This window comes from Canis lupus, chromosome 15 (assembly GCF_011100685.1).
Source record: "Canis lupus familiaris isolate Mischka breed German Shepherd chromosome 15, alternate assembly UU_Cfam_GSD_1.0, whole genome shotgun sequence".
In the NCBI taxonomy this organism is placed as follows: domain Eukaryota; kingdom Metazoa; phylum Chordata; class Mammalia; order Carnivora; family Canidae; genus Canis; species Canis lupus.
Window position 1 is genome coordinate 22,273,780 of NC_049236.1, and position 18,792 is coordinate 22,292,571.

The following is an 18,792-nucleotide window of genomic DNA, read 5'->3' on the forward strand; positions in this document are numbered from 1 at the left end:
ACTGCATGTGCAAAACACACACACACAAAGATGGCCTCTTAATCTCTGTTTAAATGTTACCTCCAGAGAGAGGGCTTACCTGTGCAATCTAAGAATAAGAATTCCAGGGGATCCATGGGTGGCTCAGGGGTTTAGTGCCTGCCTTCAGCCCAGGGTGTGATCCTGGAGTCCTGGGATCAAGTCCCACATCGGGCTCCCTGCATGGAGCCTGCTTCTCCCTCTGCCTGTGTCTCTGCCTCTCTCTCTTTTTCTCTCATGAATAAAAAAAAAAAAAAAAAAGAATTCCACTGCTACCTTAGGCTCACCATACTACCCTTGCTATTCTCAATCCTCTATTCTTGCTCTGTTCTTCTAGAGCACTCTTGTCAACTTGTAATTTCATATGTATTTCATTTCTTTGCCATCCTGCTGTCTATCCCCCCTCCCCAAGTCAGAAGTTCCATCGTGAAAACAGCAATGATCTGTTTTGTTCGCGGCTGTATCCCTAGGGCCCAGCTAATATTGAGTAAATGAATAAATGAATGCATGAAGTGGGCTCCTTTGCCTTTTCTCTATCAAGAGCTATTCCCGTGCAGTGGTATGCTACAATTAGTACTTTCCAGCTCATAAGAGCCAATTGTTAATATCTCAGGGATTTAGTAAGCTTGTTATTAAACTATTTAGTAGCTTGAAATTAGCCATGCTAAAAGTATTTCTGCAATGAACATTGGCAAATGTTACATGTTGAGACTTTTCCCCCCAAATTGCTGGTTTATTAGCACACTACAGCTCTCATCCCCTAAATCCAGCTATAAATACTGAGATATTGTGGCAAAAAGTCTGGCCCATAGGTTACATAAACTCTTTCAATAAAGAATGCTGAAAACTTTTTAAAATATTAAATATGCGCTATAAAATGATTTCCTTGTTGGGAATATTAAAGTTTTTTTTAAAAAGCTAAATTATAATCCAAATTTGTATCTCTGATCTCCTGAAGTTATTGTTTCTGTTTTTCAGATCCCTATGTGAAGATCCATCTGATGCAGAATGGCAAGAGGCTGAAGAAGAAAAAGACAACAATTAAAAAGAACACACTTAACCCCTACTACAATGAGTCATTCAGCTTTGAAGTACCCTTTGAGCAAATCCAGGTAATGTCAAACATAATTTTGTCTTCCCATTCAATTTTATTTCTTCAGACCACAGAAGTTAAAGACACAGACCTTGTAAATGATCAGCACACATGCCTTCATTAGAGTTACCATTCTTATTCCCATGCACACTTGACAATCAAGCTACATCAAGAAGGAAATGATGAAATATACAGCCTAGGATGTGCTGACTCATCAGCCAAAAACAGCTGGCATTCTGTTGAGCAGAAATAAAGTAGGAAAACAACTCTGCTAACTCAAAAAGTACTATAAAGGTTAAAAGGCCAAGAGAAAAATGAGCTTTCACTATTTATTCCCAGGCCACAGTATGGAGTTCTCCTTATCACAGTTTTATAGCAAATAAATAAATAAATAAATAAATAAAATAGAGATACAGGAAATATTTTGGTTGATGCTAAATATGCAGCATGTTTAATCTTTCATTATTAAGAGGTGAAATAATTTTATATTAACAATATAAAAATCAGACTAAGTTGTATTTTTAGTTGTTTAAATTTAGTTTCCTATTTCTGAGTCAGAATGGATGGATATTTTTGTAAAGATTAAATCTTAGTCTGATAGATAATAATTGTCATGAAAGGGAGTAACTTTTAAAGGAATCTGTGGATAACATGTTCAAAACAGGATGCTCCATGTACCCACAATAGCATATGATATTATTTAGCAATTTTTAAATAATAGTAGTTTCTCTTACCTTCTATCCATAGTAAGACTATTAGAATTCAAAGTTCACATCCAATAACTATCAACTATTTCTTACTAATCCTTAATGGACATTGGATATTAGAAATCCAAATGTCTTAAAGCAACACTATTTTTACATTTTATTAAATAATTTATGTGGACCTATCTTTTCAGTCCTATAAAAGTTTGCCCACAACAAGAAGGAGAAATGAAGGGTAGACATCAAAACTACCCCATGGAAATTTCTAAAGGTTCAGAATATAAAAAATCAGCAAATATTCTTCAGTTGCATATTTTTACTTTTAATCTGTAATCTAATTTAGGATACAGTAATACAATATCTTATGAACAAATCATACTTTTATTCCATGAAGAAAGCTAATATAATAGCTACATTTATTGTATATTATGTGCCTAGGCCCAATTTAAGCACTTTGCATACATAATCTCTTTGAGTCTTTACAATAACCTTATGAGAGAGGTTATTATCCCCATTTTATAATGAAACCCAGGCTTAGAATTTCCTCACATATAAAATAGGAATAATAGAATCCACATCAAAGAGATTATGCATATAAAAACTCTTGGAACAGAGAACACTCAGTAAATGGTTCCATCACTATTATTCGCAGTGCTAATTTTTTCTGTTTTCCAAATTAACATTTTATTAGAAAATATGTCTAACAATAAAATTAAAACAATATATAAATCACTGCTGTCTACTAGAACTCTCTGTGAGAATGGAAATGTTTTATTATCTCTGTGGTCCAATACAGTAGTCACCAACCACAAGTAAGTAATGAGCACCTCGGCTACTATTGTGATCAATGAACTTTATTAATTTTAATTTACTTAAATTTTAAAAGCTACATGTGACCAGAAGCTACTGTATTATGTAGGACAGTTCTTTAAAAAATACCAGGAATCTCATTATCCTGACATTGGTTCATGGTCTTTATATAACTTTTCTTGTATACATTTTCACATGCTAGCAAATTGCACACACTTGTTTACTTTCAACAGTTGTTATATAAGTAAATGACATTGCAGAGGACACCGATTTTCTGTTCCCAGTCACTTGTTTACTGCCCTGAACCAGTGAGGTCACTGCCTTGGACCCACTGGCAAACCCCTAAGACATCCAATTTTCTCCAATTTATTTTGCAATAGATAAGAGTTCAGTGAACTCTTCCCTTGAGTTCTAAGAACGTACTCCTATTAAAACTAAAACCTCCTAAAGTTTTGTTTTTTAATATTGTAAAATAATATGACAGGATATTGTGATGAAAAATCCTATTGTAAACTTTCTTTGAGCTGTAATTCTACAACTGTTTAAAAAAAAGTAAATGTTCTTTTTCAGCTATAATTTGCATCAAATGTCAATATATTAAAAATGAAAAGGGGCGCCTGGGTGGCTCAGTTGCTTAAGTGTCTGACTAGGTCTCAGGTCCTGATCTCCCCAGAGGTTGTGGGGGGTGGGTCATGGCATCAGGCTCCCTGCCCAGTGGGCAGTCTGCGTCTCCCTCCCCCTCGGCCCCTCCCCCTGGCACTTGCACATGCTCTCTCTCTCAAATATTCTTTAAATATTTGAAAATATTCTTTAAAATGAGACACGTTAAAAATAAGACATATTGTGGAGTTTCTGGAGCAGCATATAGAAGATTTAATTTCTAGCAGGACGGAGACAACCTGAACCCATCAGAGTACGTCAGGCATGGAAATAATGAGCCCATCTTTGACTTTGTCCCTCCTCCTCCTATGCTTGTCAGTTTGGTCTTTCTCTTTCTCTCTCTCTCTCTCTCTCTCTCTCTCTCTCTCTCTTTAGTTTTCCCCAGGAGACTTTGCCTTCTTACTTTTCCTAGAGAAACAAACAAGTATTTTTATATGTTAAATAGGGGTCTGGGTTTCCTTTATTTTGAAGATATAAGATTATCTGCTTTCTATCTATCTCTATCCCTACAAAATATATTTTGAGTAAAATATGCTGATTTCCAAAAGTACATATAACTCATCCCCCCAAAAAAATGTATAGATAAACTACATTTGCAGCTGGAAAAATTAATCCAAGGCCTTCAGAAGGATATTCTGTCTTGAGTACTATTAATCAGTACATTCCTAGGTGAAATAGTTGAAGCCCACTCCAACCGTTTGCTCCAACCTCCTAAAACCCCGTTACCTTCGTGCATAGTTCTCTAATGCTCCTACCCCCCATGTCCTGCAATGTGATTTCATCCTGATGAATTTGCTTGGGAAAAGTTCTGAGAATTTTTCAGAGAACCAAAGTGATTCTGTTCTCTATTCCAAATACCCTCCAGTGGATAGATGATGCCCTTGATAATGGAACCAATCCACGGCGGCACAAGAGAAGATGGAATTTGTTTCCTTTACTGCCAGTGGGTTGCATTTTACATTCTAAGTTCCACTTTCAAAAGTGGTCATTTTCTCTGATGTGAAGATGTACATAGGTGCCATCTCTTAGCACATTGGTACAATAATGCAGTCCTCAGAGTACAAAGTCCAGAAAAGGGCCATAACTCAGCAGGAGCTTCAGTTGGCCCTGGCTTCCAGCATTACATTTTCTGTTCCTTTTAACTCTGGCTGCAAATGTTGTGCATTCTACTTTATTCTGAATTCTTCCTTTATCTCTGCACTCAGTTTCCAGATTAAAGCCATCACATATTTTGATTAAGCAAACCCATTACTTAGGAAGCAGAACTAAAATGTGCTTTTAAAAAGTGTGTGTTTCATATCGTAATGGCATGGGTTTGCTTTCGTCAATTCAGGCAGTTTAAAAAAGTAAGTTATTAAATAAACTCTCACAGTGTAATGGAATAACTGAAGTAAATCTTGTGCGGCCAGAAGGTTATTTCCATTTGAGATCAATGCTGGATACCCAACAGTTACTCAGCAAATGTTTATCGAGGAAATGTATAAATGGGGAAATTATCTTTAGTTATTACTTTTTTTAAAGACTTTCACTGTATGGTCACATTTAATACTCAACAATAATCATGTAATTACTGTACCGAACACCAATGCCAGAAATCTTGCTGATGAGACAGTTGTAACAAATGGACTTAGAGGTGGACGCGGTTGACAAAGACAGAATGGCATGGTGGGTTACAGCCATCAGGAAAACCAAACTTCTCATTCCTTAGATGACCCCAGGCAGGGTACTTCACAGCATCTTATTTGTGTAATGGCAATATTAATAAGGTCTATTGTGAGAAGTAACCGAATAGCTCATGCCTTTTGCTCATGCCTTATGCCAAATACCTGACAAAATCTAACATTTATTCAGTATTTTGAAGAAGCTGAAGGAGGTGATGATGGTGATGTCATAATGGCGAAATAGGGATAGGACCAGGGTTTTCATATTCAAGTCATTTTCAGTCTTGGCCTGGTGTTTTGAGATGGGTTCTTATTTCCAGTCGCTTAGGTCTCAAGGCAGCTTTGTAACAGGGCTTTATCTGTGGGGTTGGATGATTAATGTTTCTTTTGTGTCCTCTTTCAGAAAGTGCAAGTGGTGGTAACTGTTTTGGACTATGACAAGATTGGCAAGAACGATGCCATCGGCAAAGTCTTTGTGGGCTACAATAGCACCGGGGCGGAGCTGCGACACTGGTCAGACATGCTGGCCAACCCCAGGCGACCCATCGCCCAGTGGCACACCCTACAGGTAGAGGAGGAAGTTGACGCCATGCTGGCGGTCAAGAAGTAAAGGAGAGAAGCCTTTCTGCGTTTGCCCACATAGTGCTCTTTAGCCAGTATCTGTAAATACCTCAGTAATATGGGTCCTTTCATTTTATCCAGCCATGCATTCCTAACACAATCCAGTGGTACTTCAAATCCTGTTTTAATTTGCACAAATTTAAATGTAGAGAGCCCCTAAGCCCTTCATCATGCCACTGCCCTCCAAATCTACTCTTCTTTTAAGCAATATGATGTGTAGATAGAGCATGACTGAAATTATTTATTGTATCACACCGTTGTATATACCAGTATGCTAAAGATTTATTTCTAGTTTGTGTATTTGTATGTTGTAAGCGTTTCCTAATCTGTGTATATCTAGATGTTTTTAATAAGATGTTCTATTTTAAATTATGTAAATTGACTGAGATATAGGAGAGCCGATAATATATTATATGGTAAATATAGTATTGTCTGCATTCCAGCAAAAATATCAACCTGTAAGGCACTAGTACAGTGAAACTGACATCTTAAAGGACAACTTAAACCTGAGCTTTCTATCGATCATTTGAGTACCAAGATACACTCACGCCACATATTTGGTGGGTGAATCCAATTTTGTAGAATTTCTTCACAGGCAAATTAGCATGATCTGAGCAGCATCCAGACTGACCTCCAGGAAACATAGCCACAAACTAGAACAGCGTCTGTCTGTACGTACATCTACAAAGCTAAAACCAGGGCTTCACTCTGACATTAGAGGAAGCAACTAACAGGAGTCCGTGATTTCACATTACTGCATATAGAGTAACAACGTGACGGTGTTCGTGTGCGTGTGTGCGTGTGCATGGGTGTGTGTGTGTGTGGGTGCATTTGTTCGGGGATGGGGCGGGTGGGAAGAAGCTGAGGGCAGAAGTCAGCATTTCTGAAATATTGCCTGACTATTTAAAAAGAAAAAAAAAAGTAGCTCTCCGTTATCACCTTTATACAAATGTGCATCCTGCGAATTCTGTTCCGGATTTCATACCTATAATTCCAAAAGGTTTGCACATTAGACTTTGTAACGAAATATTTTATTACACAAAACCATATTAGAAGGAATGCAGAATATTTTTAACACAGCAATCTGTGCTTATTACACAAAAGTACTTTGTGGTAAACAGTATTGTAATCCCATCAGAAGATGAAGAAACAAACAATTAGCCATAGTTCTGAATGCACTTCGATTAAGCCAAAACAGACAGCTAGTGATCTTTTTATATGCTCTTTTTACTTCAATGAGTTTTAATTTGTCCTTTAAAAAACAAAGGTGAAACAAATACCAAGAACAAGTTCTAGCAAACTGAAGCAACCTCTTATGTACACTAGATGCTTGATTTAGGAGGAGTTTTTAAATGTTTTCAATGTCATTATGTAGTAAATGGCACTATTATGAAGCTACTAGTCATTCCATAAGAGTCTTCAAGGACTGCTCTGTGTAACACTGTGACTGCCGTGTGTGCTTAGACACGTAGTTTCCTCAGTGGATAGCACTCAATTTATTCCGTAGTGATGTTGTAACAATACTGCCATTCCCTTCTACTGCACTGCCCAAGGTGTGTGTAGCACAAACAGTTCTCATTACAAAGGACCAATTCAGAACTGAGAAGCTATGCATAGGACAAGAAAGATACATAGGCCGGGGTGGGACACGCAGCATTTTGTCAAGCACTGTGCAATATTCCATACTTTTTCCCCACTATGCTAGACAACCCCTCTGTGGAAGGGCAGCCCGTTATCTCACGCCGCCTCCGCTGGCTTCTGGGGCCCCTTTGAACGCCTAGGCCAAGTCGGCGGCGAGGCCCTGAGTGAGGGTTCATCCCCACGGCCACCAAAACAGAACGGAGGGGAAGCAGGCGTCAGCCTGGTGTTCAGATATTAGGGTATCAGGCCACGTTCTTTAAGAACTACAGAGAGCTCCAAAAGGGCTGACGGGAGGCTTCCCACATGGGGTTGGCTGTTTCCCGGTGAAACTAGAATTCCCCGTCCTTATTCTTTTCTCATCAAAGAAGAGGCAAGCCTTTGGCCTTCCGGCCCGGTCACGGCCATCTCATCGGGGCTGGGACAGACGCCTCTCCCTCTTCTGTGGATGGTCCATCCTTTCTTAAAAACCCCAGATAACGGAAGACGCACAAGTCACGATGTGAGATTAAATATCAGTTTGAGCAGAAGAGTCCAATGACGATCTTCCCAGTCGCAAAGACCAAACCCAACTGAAGGGAGAGAGTCGGCCAACTTGTAAAAGTTCCTTCGGCATCACAAACTGACATTTAATTTCACCATATTCAGCTTCCAGTTGTTCACACTGAGCCACCACTAAGGCAAGCAGGTTCGAGCCGCCGAATACCCATTAGTTCTCGCATTAAACTACTACTAATGCATTCTCTTGCAACACTGCCAGACATGGGACTGTCACCACGGAGTTAGCGGGGGCCGTGCCATGTCTCACACGTCAGTGACCGAACCTGCTTGAAGACCAAGACTCATCCTCAGATACGCCACGTGTACCTTTCTGACAAAGCTGTGTCGATTATTAGAAGCTGATGCTCTAGAAAGATCCTAGTTGCCTTTGTGTATATTTACTGCCTGCTTGAGTGTTTCTATGTGTGGGTTTCCTCTGTACCTTGTAGAAATGTTGGGGTGTTCTCCTCTGCCATATGGCTCGTGGCCCGCGAGCCAACTACTTTAGCTGTATTTACCTTCATTTTTGATGAGGTGGTATCAATTTTGTTTCACTTTGTGTAGTGGCCCCACAGTAGTTTTCTGATTGTTGTTAAAAAAAAAAAATGACTTAACATATTACATGGATATTCAATAAAAATGTTTTATTTCCTGTTGATGCTGCTGCCTCTCGGCTCTTTCTCTCTCATACAACCCCAACCTTTCTTGCTCTACCCAAAAGGGGCCCCCCGGGGTTTGTATTCTACAGCCTGAGTCACGCAACCTCTCCAAAATGGGACTGAATAAGATTTTTTTCTTGAATTTTGTTCTCAGGGGGACAGCATGACACACAAAATTCCCTGCCTACTGCGATGACTGGGTAAAACACGTAGACATCTTTCCTCCACCACATTCGACACTGGTTAGTGCCTACTGTATACCATGCTCTTACCGAGTGCCTACTGTATACCATGCTCTTACCGGATACTGGAGAGCCAACAAATGATGTAAGAAGGTACCCCTGGCCCCAAGGAGCCCGCAGGCCTGGACAGACACGTAAGCATACAGGTCACAGTGTGTAGTGATAGCGCCCGGAGTCTCTGAGAACTTCTCTAGGCCAATCACCATGGATGCCAGGCTGTGTCACCGTGACCCCCCTTCGGCCCTGAGGCAACTCCACATGCAGCTGCTGGAAGCCTTGCCTGGTGGCAGCTCCCAGCTGTGTCCCTCCGCCCTGTGCTGAAGAAGCTGGCTGCCTAAGGCCCTGCATCCTCCCGGCCACGTTCCATGGCCCTCGCAGGATCTCTCTGAAGCGCTGTCTCAGTTTCCAGCCCCAAGGGCAAGTTGAGAAGGCGATTGCAACTGCAGCACCTCCCCCCCTCCCCTGTCCATTCTCCTCGCTCCCTTACAGGTGTGGTTCCCCAGAGCGCTTCTCCATAAAAGCCCTTCATCTCTGAATCTGTATCCCAAGGATCTCAGCCTGTATTTGGCGGAGGAGAGAGCAAGAAAAGTCTCAGAGGTTAAGTCCTAAAGGAACTGGTAGGAGGCATCAAGTCAGAGTGAGCAAGGCTGTGACAAAATGTATCCCATTATCAAGGCTGCCCACACTACTCCCTACAGCCAGCTTTTATTAGGCACTGCCAAAAAAGGGTAGGGCCTGAGCCAAAGCTGCTCAGACAGTCAGGGGAAAGGCCATTTAATTATGTACACCCTGAGGAAGTCGTTGACAGAGCTCTAAATGTAAGTTGAGAAAAAAGAAATTCAAGGCTCACTAGGGGTTAGGTGCAAAAACAAAACAAAAAAAGAAATCGGTATTAAATATGTGCATTTAGCTTTCAATAGTGAGCAATTTGTTTTTCTTAAATAGCTCTCAAAATTAGGCACAAAACTATTTAAAGAATATTTCTTAATGAATTACGAGGAAAAAAAAATCACCCCAACCTTTTGTCCATGTCTGTTTTCCTAAAAAGGTTCTTAGGTCTAAGATACATACATACACTTAGGATATTTATTAGGTGTTTTAGTCAGGACAGCAAAACTATCCCAGTTATTTCAAAAAGGGAATTTAAGAAATTGGCCACATAGCAAGGGCTAAGAAAGTCAAGTACAGACTGTGGGTTAACCCAGAGATGAATAGATGCCACCTGTAATTGTATGTTAGGGCTGCCCTAACAAAATACCGCAGACCTGGTGGCCCAAACATCAAAAATGTATTTTTCTTACAGTTCTGGAGGTCAGCAGTCCTAGATCAAGGTGTTGGCAGGTTTGGTTTCTCCTGAAGCCTCTCTCTCTGGCTTGTGGATGGTCATCATTGTCTTCACGGGGTCTTCCCTCTAGGTGCATCTGTGTCCCAACCTCCCCTTCTTATAAGAACACGACTCCTATTGGATCAGGTTCCACCCTAATGACCTCATTTTAACTTAACTACCCCTTTAAAAACCCTATCTCTAAATAAAGTCTCCTTCTGAGGTACTGGGTTAGGACTTCAACATATGAATCTGGGGTGGGGGTGGAGCGTGGCGAGACCCAATTCAGCTGGTAAACACCATCTGCAAGCTGGGTGAATGAAATGGAGGGGCACCTGGGTGGCTCAGGCACCCAACTTCGGCTCAGGTCGTGACCTCGGGGTCCTGGGGCCCAGCCCCAAGTAGACTCCTTGCTCAGCGGGGAGTGGCAGGTGTCTGCTTGTCCCCTCTGCCCACCCCACCCCCTGCTTGTGCTCTGTCTCTCTCTCTCTCTCTCAAGTAAATAAATAAAAGCTTAAAAAAAAAAAAAAAAGGAGAAGAAAAGAAAATGGAGAAGATAGTGTTACTGTTGGCCGGACGCTGAAGTGGGGGCTAAAAGCTGGGTGAGGTATGAGGGGGCCCTTTTTTTCTGGGCCCACCAAAGGGCATGGAGGGCTGGTGCTGGCACCCACAAAGAGGCCTCCCACTGGAGGGCCTGGGAGTGCCCCAGATGCAGATCCAGCATCAGCCCGTGATGGCTGGAGGAAAGTCAAGAGAAGCTAGCAGCACCAAGAGGATTTTTTTTCCTCCTCTCCTCTCCTCCTGCCTTCCAATTCAACGGGCCTTCCCCCTGGGAAAACCTAACCAGACTCAGCTGGGAAGGAAGTTTAGGGAATAGTCGGCGGGGTCTCGGAGCCCCCAGTCTCAGAGCAGAGCACAGAAAGGTGGGAATGAGGGTGGAGAACAAGCAGGCAAACGACCAATATGTTAAATGTCTTCGTCGCTTCCAGCTAAAGGAGCAACAGGACCATAGACAGTGCTTTAAGCAACACATTTATTGCTCAGAATTCTGGAAGATGAGAAGTCCAAGACCAAAGCACCAGCAGATTCAGTGCCCATTGGGAGGCCATCATCTGTCTGTGTCTCACCGAGAGAGGCTCTCGGGGTCTCTTTTAGCAGGGCACTAATCCCATGCATGGGGCCTCCCCTCTCCTGACCTAATCACCTCCCAAAGGCCCCACTTCCTAATACAATGGCAATGATGATTAGGATTTCCATGTAAGAATTCGGTGTGTGTGTGGGGAGGGGTAAGGGGAGCTGGGGTTGGGGGGTGGGACCCAAACATTCAGTCCATTTCATTAGGAAAGCTTGGGATGCCTGGGTGGCTCAGAGGTTGAGCATCTGCCTTCAGCCCAGGGCGTGGTCCCAGGGTCCCGGGATGGAGTCTCACGTCGGGCTCCCTGCATGGAGCCTGCTTCTCCCTCTGCATGTGTCTCTGTCTCTCTCTCTATATATATCTCTCTCACGAATAAATAAATAAAACGTTAAAAAAAATAGGAAACCTTTTAGCAGCTGCATAGACTTTCTAAATGCTCTCATTTCCTCCTTGGATGATTCAGGGGTTCCTATCTGAGCCACACAAGTTACCCCGCCCCTGATGAAACAACTGTATAGGAATCACACCCTTACTCAATTTATGTGGAGAGTTTACTATTACAGATTTGAACATTCCAACCATGATTACTGTTAACCCCAGCCTGCAAAACATCTTTATTATCGATGCACGGGACTCTTTGATGTTCAGCAAGTGATTTAAGCTGCACACAAATTTTTACAGTAAAACAGTCAGACGGTGACTTTGGAATAAGAAGGTAAAAGAGCAGGAAAATAAAAATGAGAAATAGCCTGATACTAAGGGTACAAAGAAATTTTCCAAAGCATCCAGAATAATAATTACGTAGGAGGAACCATCAAGAAGGAGCAGTAATAAAAACACCATGCAAACCTGCTGCTGATTTGTGTGATCTAAGTTCCAAGGCTGGCTCTAAGCTACTTGCATTTTTAAAATCTGCATTTCAAAAAAATAAAAAATAAAAATAAAATAAAATAAAATAAAATCTGCATTGCAGACATATTGATTTTTTTTTACCCTCCCTCACCAATACGCCTCCCTAAAGTTCCCACACTCATCCCTTTTCTTTGACAGTAACGCTTATCCTGCCAGCAGGGCTTTTTCTCTCGTGCAAAATGTATTTGCTGCTGGCCCAGTGCACACGGGTTTAAAAGCGTTTTGTAGCAAACAACTCACTTCCTCCTCGGCTGCCCACTTTGCCTGTCACCTTCTCACTCCCTCCCGACTGGGATGCAGCCAAGTGTTGACATCTCTTATAGGCAGGATTGCTTGTCTGTGGAAGGAACCCAATTTAATTGGATTGAAGAAAAGACAGAGGGAAGGAAGAAATGGGGAGACAAAGAGAGGGAGAGACGGAGAGAGCACCTCCTGGATCATCTAACCAGGAGAGTGTGATCATGTTCCAGAACAGCCCACATCAAGGGCTTCAAATGCTGTTATCATTCCCATTCATTCTCTCCGTCCTCCCACCTCCGGCTCTACTGTCCTCAGACTGACTTCATTATCAAGCTCCAGGGTCACCATGTGGCAGCACAGATGGCCCCCAGCAGCTCCAAGCCTGTAGTCTTCCGGCTTGGCATGCTTGCAGGCAGTGCTACTTGCACAATTATATCACCCAAACTCCCAGACCTGACATATATGCTTAGGTCACAAGTCCTCCTTCAAACGATCACTTTGGCTAAACTCAGGGTATGTCCCCAGCCCTAGAGCCACATGGCGTAAGGACAGTTCCTCAAGGGGAAATGGCAATGGCACTACCAAGGAAGAAAAGTGGATACTGAGCAGACCAGGACAACAGGTGTCTACCCTTGGCAGCTGCCACACGTCCATCTGAGGAGGAGGGACACTGAAGGCATCAACTCAGGCCACAGCCACAGCCTGGTCAACTCTTCCCTGTGACCAAAACCACTATTGGAGGGGCACCTGGGTGGCTCAGTCGGTAAGCATCCAACTCTTGATCTCAGCTCAGGGCTTGATCCCAGGATCGGGAGTTCGAGAGTTGGGCTCCAGGCTGGGCATGGAAACTACTTAAAAGACAACAGCGACAAAAACACGGTTGGAAAGAAAATTTCACAAGTATGCAACACTTTTCAATTACCTGAAAACACCTATTCATCTGGCTATTTATTGTCAGGAAAACCTGACAATATAAAACAATATAAACAATATTAATATAAACAATATAAACCTATATAAAAAGGTTGCTGTATATCCTAAGCAGCCTTTTTTCAAAAGCATTGAGACATTAACGTGATTTTAGATTCTTGAAATCATTTTAAAATATTGTAGAAACTGGACAGGAAGAAATAGGAAGAGAGTCTGGGGTGCCTGGGTGGCTCAGTCGGTTAGGCCTCTGCCTTGGGCTCAGGTCATGATCCCAGGGTCCTGGGATGGAGCCCTGCTCAGCGGGGAGTCGGCTTCTCCCTCTGCCTCTGCCCCTTCCCCTGCTTGCACTCTCTTTCTCTTTCTTCTTTCTCAAATAAACAAAATCTTCCTAAAAACTAGAAAAAAAAATCACCCTACACATCCTTGCGGTTTTTCCATATTGGTCCATCTACATCCACCTTCTAAATAGTCTTACGATGTACGTACAATTTAGTATCAATTTCTTTCCCTTAATGTGAAAAATGAAACTTTTTTTCTTGTGGTCCCATAGTCTACAATTCCTATTTTTTAAAGATTTATTTATTTGAGAGAGGGGGGAGGAGCAGAAGGAGAGAGAGAGAGAGAGAGAGTCCCAAGCAGTCTCCCTGCTAAGTAAGCCCTGAGCCCACATGGGGCTGGATCCCACGACCCCGGGATCACCACCTGAACCCAAACCAAGAGTCAAACGCTCAACTGACTGTGCCATGCAGGTGCCCCCATAAATAACTGCTCCCCTGCAATGTGATTTGTGTGCAAAGTTCATCAGCAGGGGTGCCTGGGTGGCTCAGTGAGTTGAGCGTCTGCCTTTGGCTTAGGGCATGATTTCCAGGTCCCGGGACTGAGCCCCCAGGGGGTCCCTGCTCAGCACTCAGTCTGCTTCTCCCTCTGCCCCTCACCCCACTTGTGTTTTCTCTTTCTCTCTTTCTCAAATAAATAAATATATATTTTTAAAGAAATTCATTAGTAACAACTTAAATACCTGATATCAGGGAAATGGTTGATTTTCTTTTTGTTTTGTTTTGTTTATCCGTCTGAAGGAAAGTCAGATGGCCATTAAAAAAAGCAGTTATTTATGGGGGCATCTGCATGGCACAGTCAGTTGAGCGTTTGACTCTTGGTTTGGGCTCAGGTGGTGATCCCGGGGTCGTGGGATCCAGCCCCATGTGGGCTCAGGGCTTACTTAGCAGGGAGACTGCTTGGGACTCTCTCTCTCTCTCTCTCTCTCTCTCTCTCTCTCCTTCTGCTCCTCCCCTCTCTCTCAAATAAATAAATCTTTAAAAAAATAGGAATTGTAGACTATGGGACCACAAGAAAAAAAGTTTCATTTTTCACATTAAGGGAAAGAAATTGATACTAAATTGTACATACATCGTAAGACTATTTAGAAGGTGGATGTAGATGGACCAATATGGAAAAACCGCAAGGATGTGTAGGGTGATTTTTTCCCCTATTTTTAAAGAATATTTTATTTATTTGAGAAAGGAAGAGAAAGAGAGTGCAAGCAGGGGAAGGGGCAGAGGCAGAGGGAGAAGCCGACTCCCCGCTGAGCAGTGAGATTCTGTTTCTCTTTCTATTACTCTATCAGTATCCATAGTAAATAGATTCTATTTATTTTCATAGGCTAAGTCTCCAGAATTTTCCAGTTTGGTTTTTTGGGGGAGTTTCTACCAAAATACACTGCCATTGGTGTTGCGTGCTACCCAGTTTCCCCACAGGGTCCCCAACTGGGGCTAGGGTGCTTTTCATGTCTGACCCCGCGGAGGGTCACGAGCCTAGGTGATGGCAGGTCCAGACCTGGGATATGGGTCTCTCCGTTCCAGGACCTCTGGCCCTGTCCCTAGTCCAGGCAGCTTGGTCAAAAACTCGGTGGCGTGAAAAAACCATTGGTGGCAGGCCTGAGGAGAGAGGACTGGGCCAGGGAGAGAGGCGGCCAGCTGTGACTCTTCCTCTCCCCCCACGCCCCACCTTCAGGTCAAGCTGGGGGTCGGCACTGGGGGGCCTTCCCAGGTGGCTCCCTGCTCTATCTCCACCACCACCTGCCTCAATCACACTCGCCTCCTAGTCACCTTCGGGGTCAGGGACCTGCCAGCCGCCCTGCCAGACCTGCCCAGGCCTGCTGCGCTCTCACTGCCAAGGGCACCAGCAGCCGGGCCCGGTTCCCCCACTAAGCTGAGGAACCCAGGACAAGCCCCTTAATTTTTGCAAGTTCAAGATAACAGCTATTAAACCCGGATTAAATAAGCATCTAACAGGCGGTGCTTGGGACTTTTCTTGATCTAGCCTGGATTTGGCAGGCTTTACCTGTACAGGGACAGATTGTGACTATTCGGGATTCTGTGGGTGGTCTCTGTGTCCCTCCTTCCTTCCCGTCTTTCCAACCCTTCCAGAAGGTAAGAACTACAGCTCACGGGCCGTGCAAACACACGCAGCTGTAACTTCTGACTCTGTTCTCCTTACAGGCCCCTCATGTTTCCTCGTCCCTACAAGGGGACATTCCCTGTCCTCCGCGAGGCACTCAACACTGCCCCAGGTGTGACCCCCTAGCCGTGCCCCAAGGCCCAGCTGCGTGCTTGTCTCCCAGCCCGCGGGGCCCTGCAGCCAGGTGCCCCCACTTGGCCTGTCCCCTCCTCCCCAGGCTCCTGACCACATGCTACAGGGGGTGAGCGAGGTGGGAAGGAGGGGTACGGAGGGCTCGGGCTGGGGTGCAGGACGGAGGTGGCCCTGACTCCCCAGGGCCCTGGCGGGGCCCTTCTGGCACACACGCTTCCTCCCACCCCGAGCAGAGGACCAGGCTCTTCACACTTCCCGGGTCTCAAGGTGTCCCCAGCTGGCCTTGAACATAAGGCAGAGCTTTCTTTTTTGATTCGGGGGAAAGGAACACATCTCAGAAAGCAAAAGCAATGCCTCCTCCAGCAAAGCCGAGACGATCAGATGGTTCGTAAACTATAAGAAGGGATTGGAAGACAGGTGCCTAATTCCTCGGCAGCCTCACAATTGCCTCATTTTCTCACATTTCCCTAAAATGTGGGCTGCTGGCCTCTCTCAGCCAGGCCCCAGGCCCAGGGACTCAGGTCAGACAGGCCCGAGGCAGTGACTTATAGGCCCAAGGGTGCCCCCGCTTGTGTCCCACTGGGGTGAGGCCCCGGGTCACCTTTGTGTCCCCCACCTGCCACCCCTCGAGCCCTCGGGGACCTCACACTTCCCAGACCTGCATTTTAATCCTGCAGGCATGCTCCTACTTCACCGAGAGGGCCTTTGGAAGATCTATACCGTCCTGCATCCCTGGGAACCAAGTGCTGACTCTGGCTGGGCGTCTGGGGGAGCCTGACCTGGGATCTCCTTCTCAGCTGAAAATGTGTTTCCCCCAAATGCACGTGGCAAAGCCCTAACTCCCAGCACATCACAATGTGACTATCTTTGGAGATAGGGCCTTTATTTTTATTTTTTTTAAGATTTTTATTTATTTAGTCATGAGAGACCCAGAGAGAGAGAGACAGAGACACAGACAGAGGGAGAAGCAGGCTCCATGCAGGGAGCCCGACATGGGACTCGATCCTGGGACTCCAGGATCATGCCCAGGGCTGAAGGCCCAGGGGCTCAACTGCTGAGCCACCCAAGGGATCCCCAGATAGGGCCTTTAAGGAGGTGGTTACGTTAAAATGAGCCCCTTGGGTGGGCCACAGTCCATTCTGACTGGTGCCCTCATTTAAGAAGAGGCACAGCAGGTGTGCGTGCACATAGAGGGAAGACAAGGTGCGGCAAGAAGTGGGCGGCCAGCTGTCAGCCAAGGAGAGAGCTCTTGGAGGAGAGCAACTTTGATGGCACCTTGACTGTGGACTTCCCAACCCCACAACCACGAGGAAAGAAATCTCTGTTGCTTAAGCTGCCCGACCTGGGGTATTTATGGCGGCCCATCCCTTCGGCCCTCAACAGAGCTCAAAATGTTTCAGCCCAAGTGACACCAGCCTTCCCAGGCTACAGATCAGACCTCCCTGGCCCTCTCTTATTTGAAACAGAATACTTGCTCTCTTCCCAAAGGCCTTCCCGTCTGGTTCCCCCCGCCTCCCGCGCATGGGCGGTATAGCACCCCACTCACCCACTCTCAGGCTGATCACTATTCTAGAAAACTCTGGATTCTGGACAGAGAGAGGGGAGGAGCTCCAGACAGGGTGTGTGTCTTTCCTTTTTCTCCAACACATGCTATCTCAGTCGGGGTTCTCCGAAGAAACAGAACCAATAGGAGGTGTGTGTCTATGGAGAGAGAGAGATTTGTTTCAAGGAAATCTGGCTCACGTGATTGTGGGGACTCAGGAGAGAGTTGTGGTTCAAGTCCAAAGACAGTCGGCCAGCAGAATTCCTTCTTGCTTAGGAGAGGTCAGTCTTTGTTCTGTTAAGGCCTTCAACTGATTGGATGAGGCCCATCCACACGAGGGAAGGTAATCGGCTTTACTCAAAGTCCATTTAATTACTAATCTCATCCCAAAAAAGTCTCCAAAGAAACACCCAGGTTAGTGTTTAACCAAAGATCCGAGCTCTCTGACCCAGAAAACTGACACATAAAATCAACCAATGCACACATCTTCCTCACACTACCCTCCCTTGCCCCGTCCTCACTAAGTGCAATGTCCAAAATGATAGTTACTAGCCACAAGGGGCTACTAAGCATTTGAAATGGGTCTAGTCCAAGGTGAGATGTGCCGTATGTGTAAAATACACACTAGGTGTCAAAGACTTCATAAAAAAGGATGTAAATATCTCATTGATAATTTTTTGTGTTGATTTCATAGAGGGATGATCATTTATGGGGTAGAGTGAGGACATTTCTTTCCTATGACTGCCATACAAATTATTTCAAACTTATTGGCTTAAAACACAAATTTATTATCTTTTCTGTAGTTCAAAAGTCTGACGCAGTTCTCTTTAGGCTAAAATGACATTTTGGCAGGGCTGTGTTTCTTCCAGAGACTCCAGGTGAGAGTCCACATCCTTGCCTCTTCCAGCTTATAGAGGTTGCCTACATTCCTTGGCTGGTGGCCCTCTGGCTCCATCTTCAAAGCCTCTCAAAAAAAAAAAAAAAAAAAAAGCCTCTCTTACCCTTCTTCCTTCTGAGCCATCTCTGACCACCGACAGCAAGACTCCTTGTTCAAGAAGTCAAGACTAGATTGGGCACACCTGGATATTTCAGCATCCTCTCCTAGTATCAAGGTCCTGAACTTTAATTATTTCTGTAAACGCCTTTCTCTATGACAAGAAGTTTCAGAGTTTAGGGATCTCAAACATCCTTTGGGCCATTAATCTGCTTATCACATTGTGCCATATAAATATTAAAATTATTAATTTCACTTTCTAAAACTTTTCTTAAGGTGCTACTAAAATGTTTTTAATTACATATGTGGCTCTCATTACATTTTTACTGGACAAACTCTATTAGAAATTGGAAAATACAAAGAGCAAGGGACTTGTCAAAACATATAAATCAGGTCAATAATGATGCTGAGAACTTTGAAGTGCCTCGGGGCTCCTCTCTTCCCACACTCATCCTGGGTGATCTCATCCTATCTAATGA

General features: G+C 44.2%; 1 protein-coding gene and 1 long non-coding RNA gene across 8 annotated transcripts in view; one reads left to right on the forward strand and one right to left on the reverse strand.

The window, feature by feature from the left end:
* The window catches only part of SYT1 (synaptotagmin 1), a 535,022-nt gene extending 526,619 nt beyond the window's left edge, over positions 1-8,403 (forward strand). For all 4 annotated transcript variants that reach the window (XM_038558525.1, XM_038558523.1, XM_038558526.1 and 1 more), the window contains 2 exons: positions 997-1,130; positions 5,350-8,403. In XM_038558525.1, the coding sequence (XP_038414453.1) occupies positions 997-1,130; positions 5,350-5,556 (341 nt within the window). In that variant the 3' untranslated portion in view covers positions 5,557-8,403. The remainder of the gene's footprint in view (positions 1-996; positions 1,131-5,349) is intronic.
* LOC102155931 overlaps positions 1-17,509 on the reverse strand; it is a 304,818-nt gene extending 287,309 nt beyond the window's left edge. For all 4 annotated transcript variants that reach the window (XR_005370395.1, XR_005370393.1, XR_005370392.1 and 1 more), the window contains exon 1: positions 17,323-17,509. This is a non-coding gene — a long non-coding RNA (uncharacterized LOC102155931). The remainder of the gene's footprint in view (positions 1-17,322) is intronic.
* Between the last annotated feature and the right edge of the window lie 1,283 nt (positions 17,510-18,792).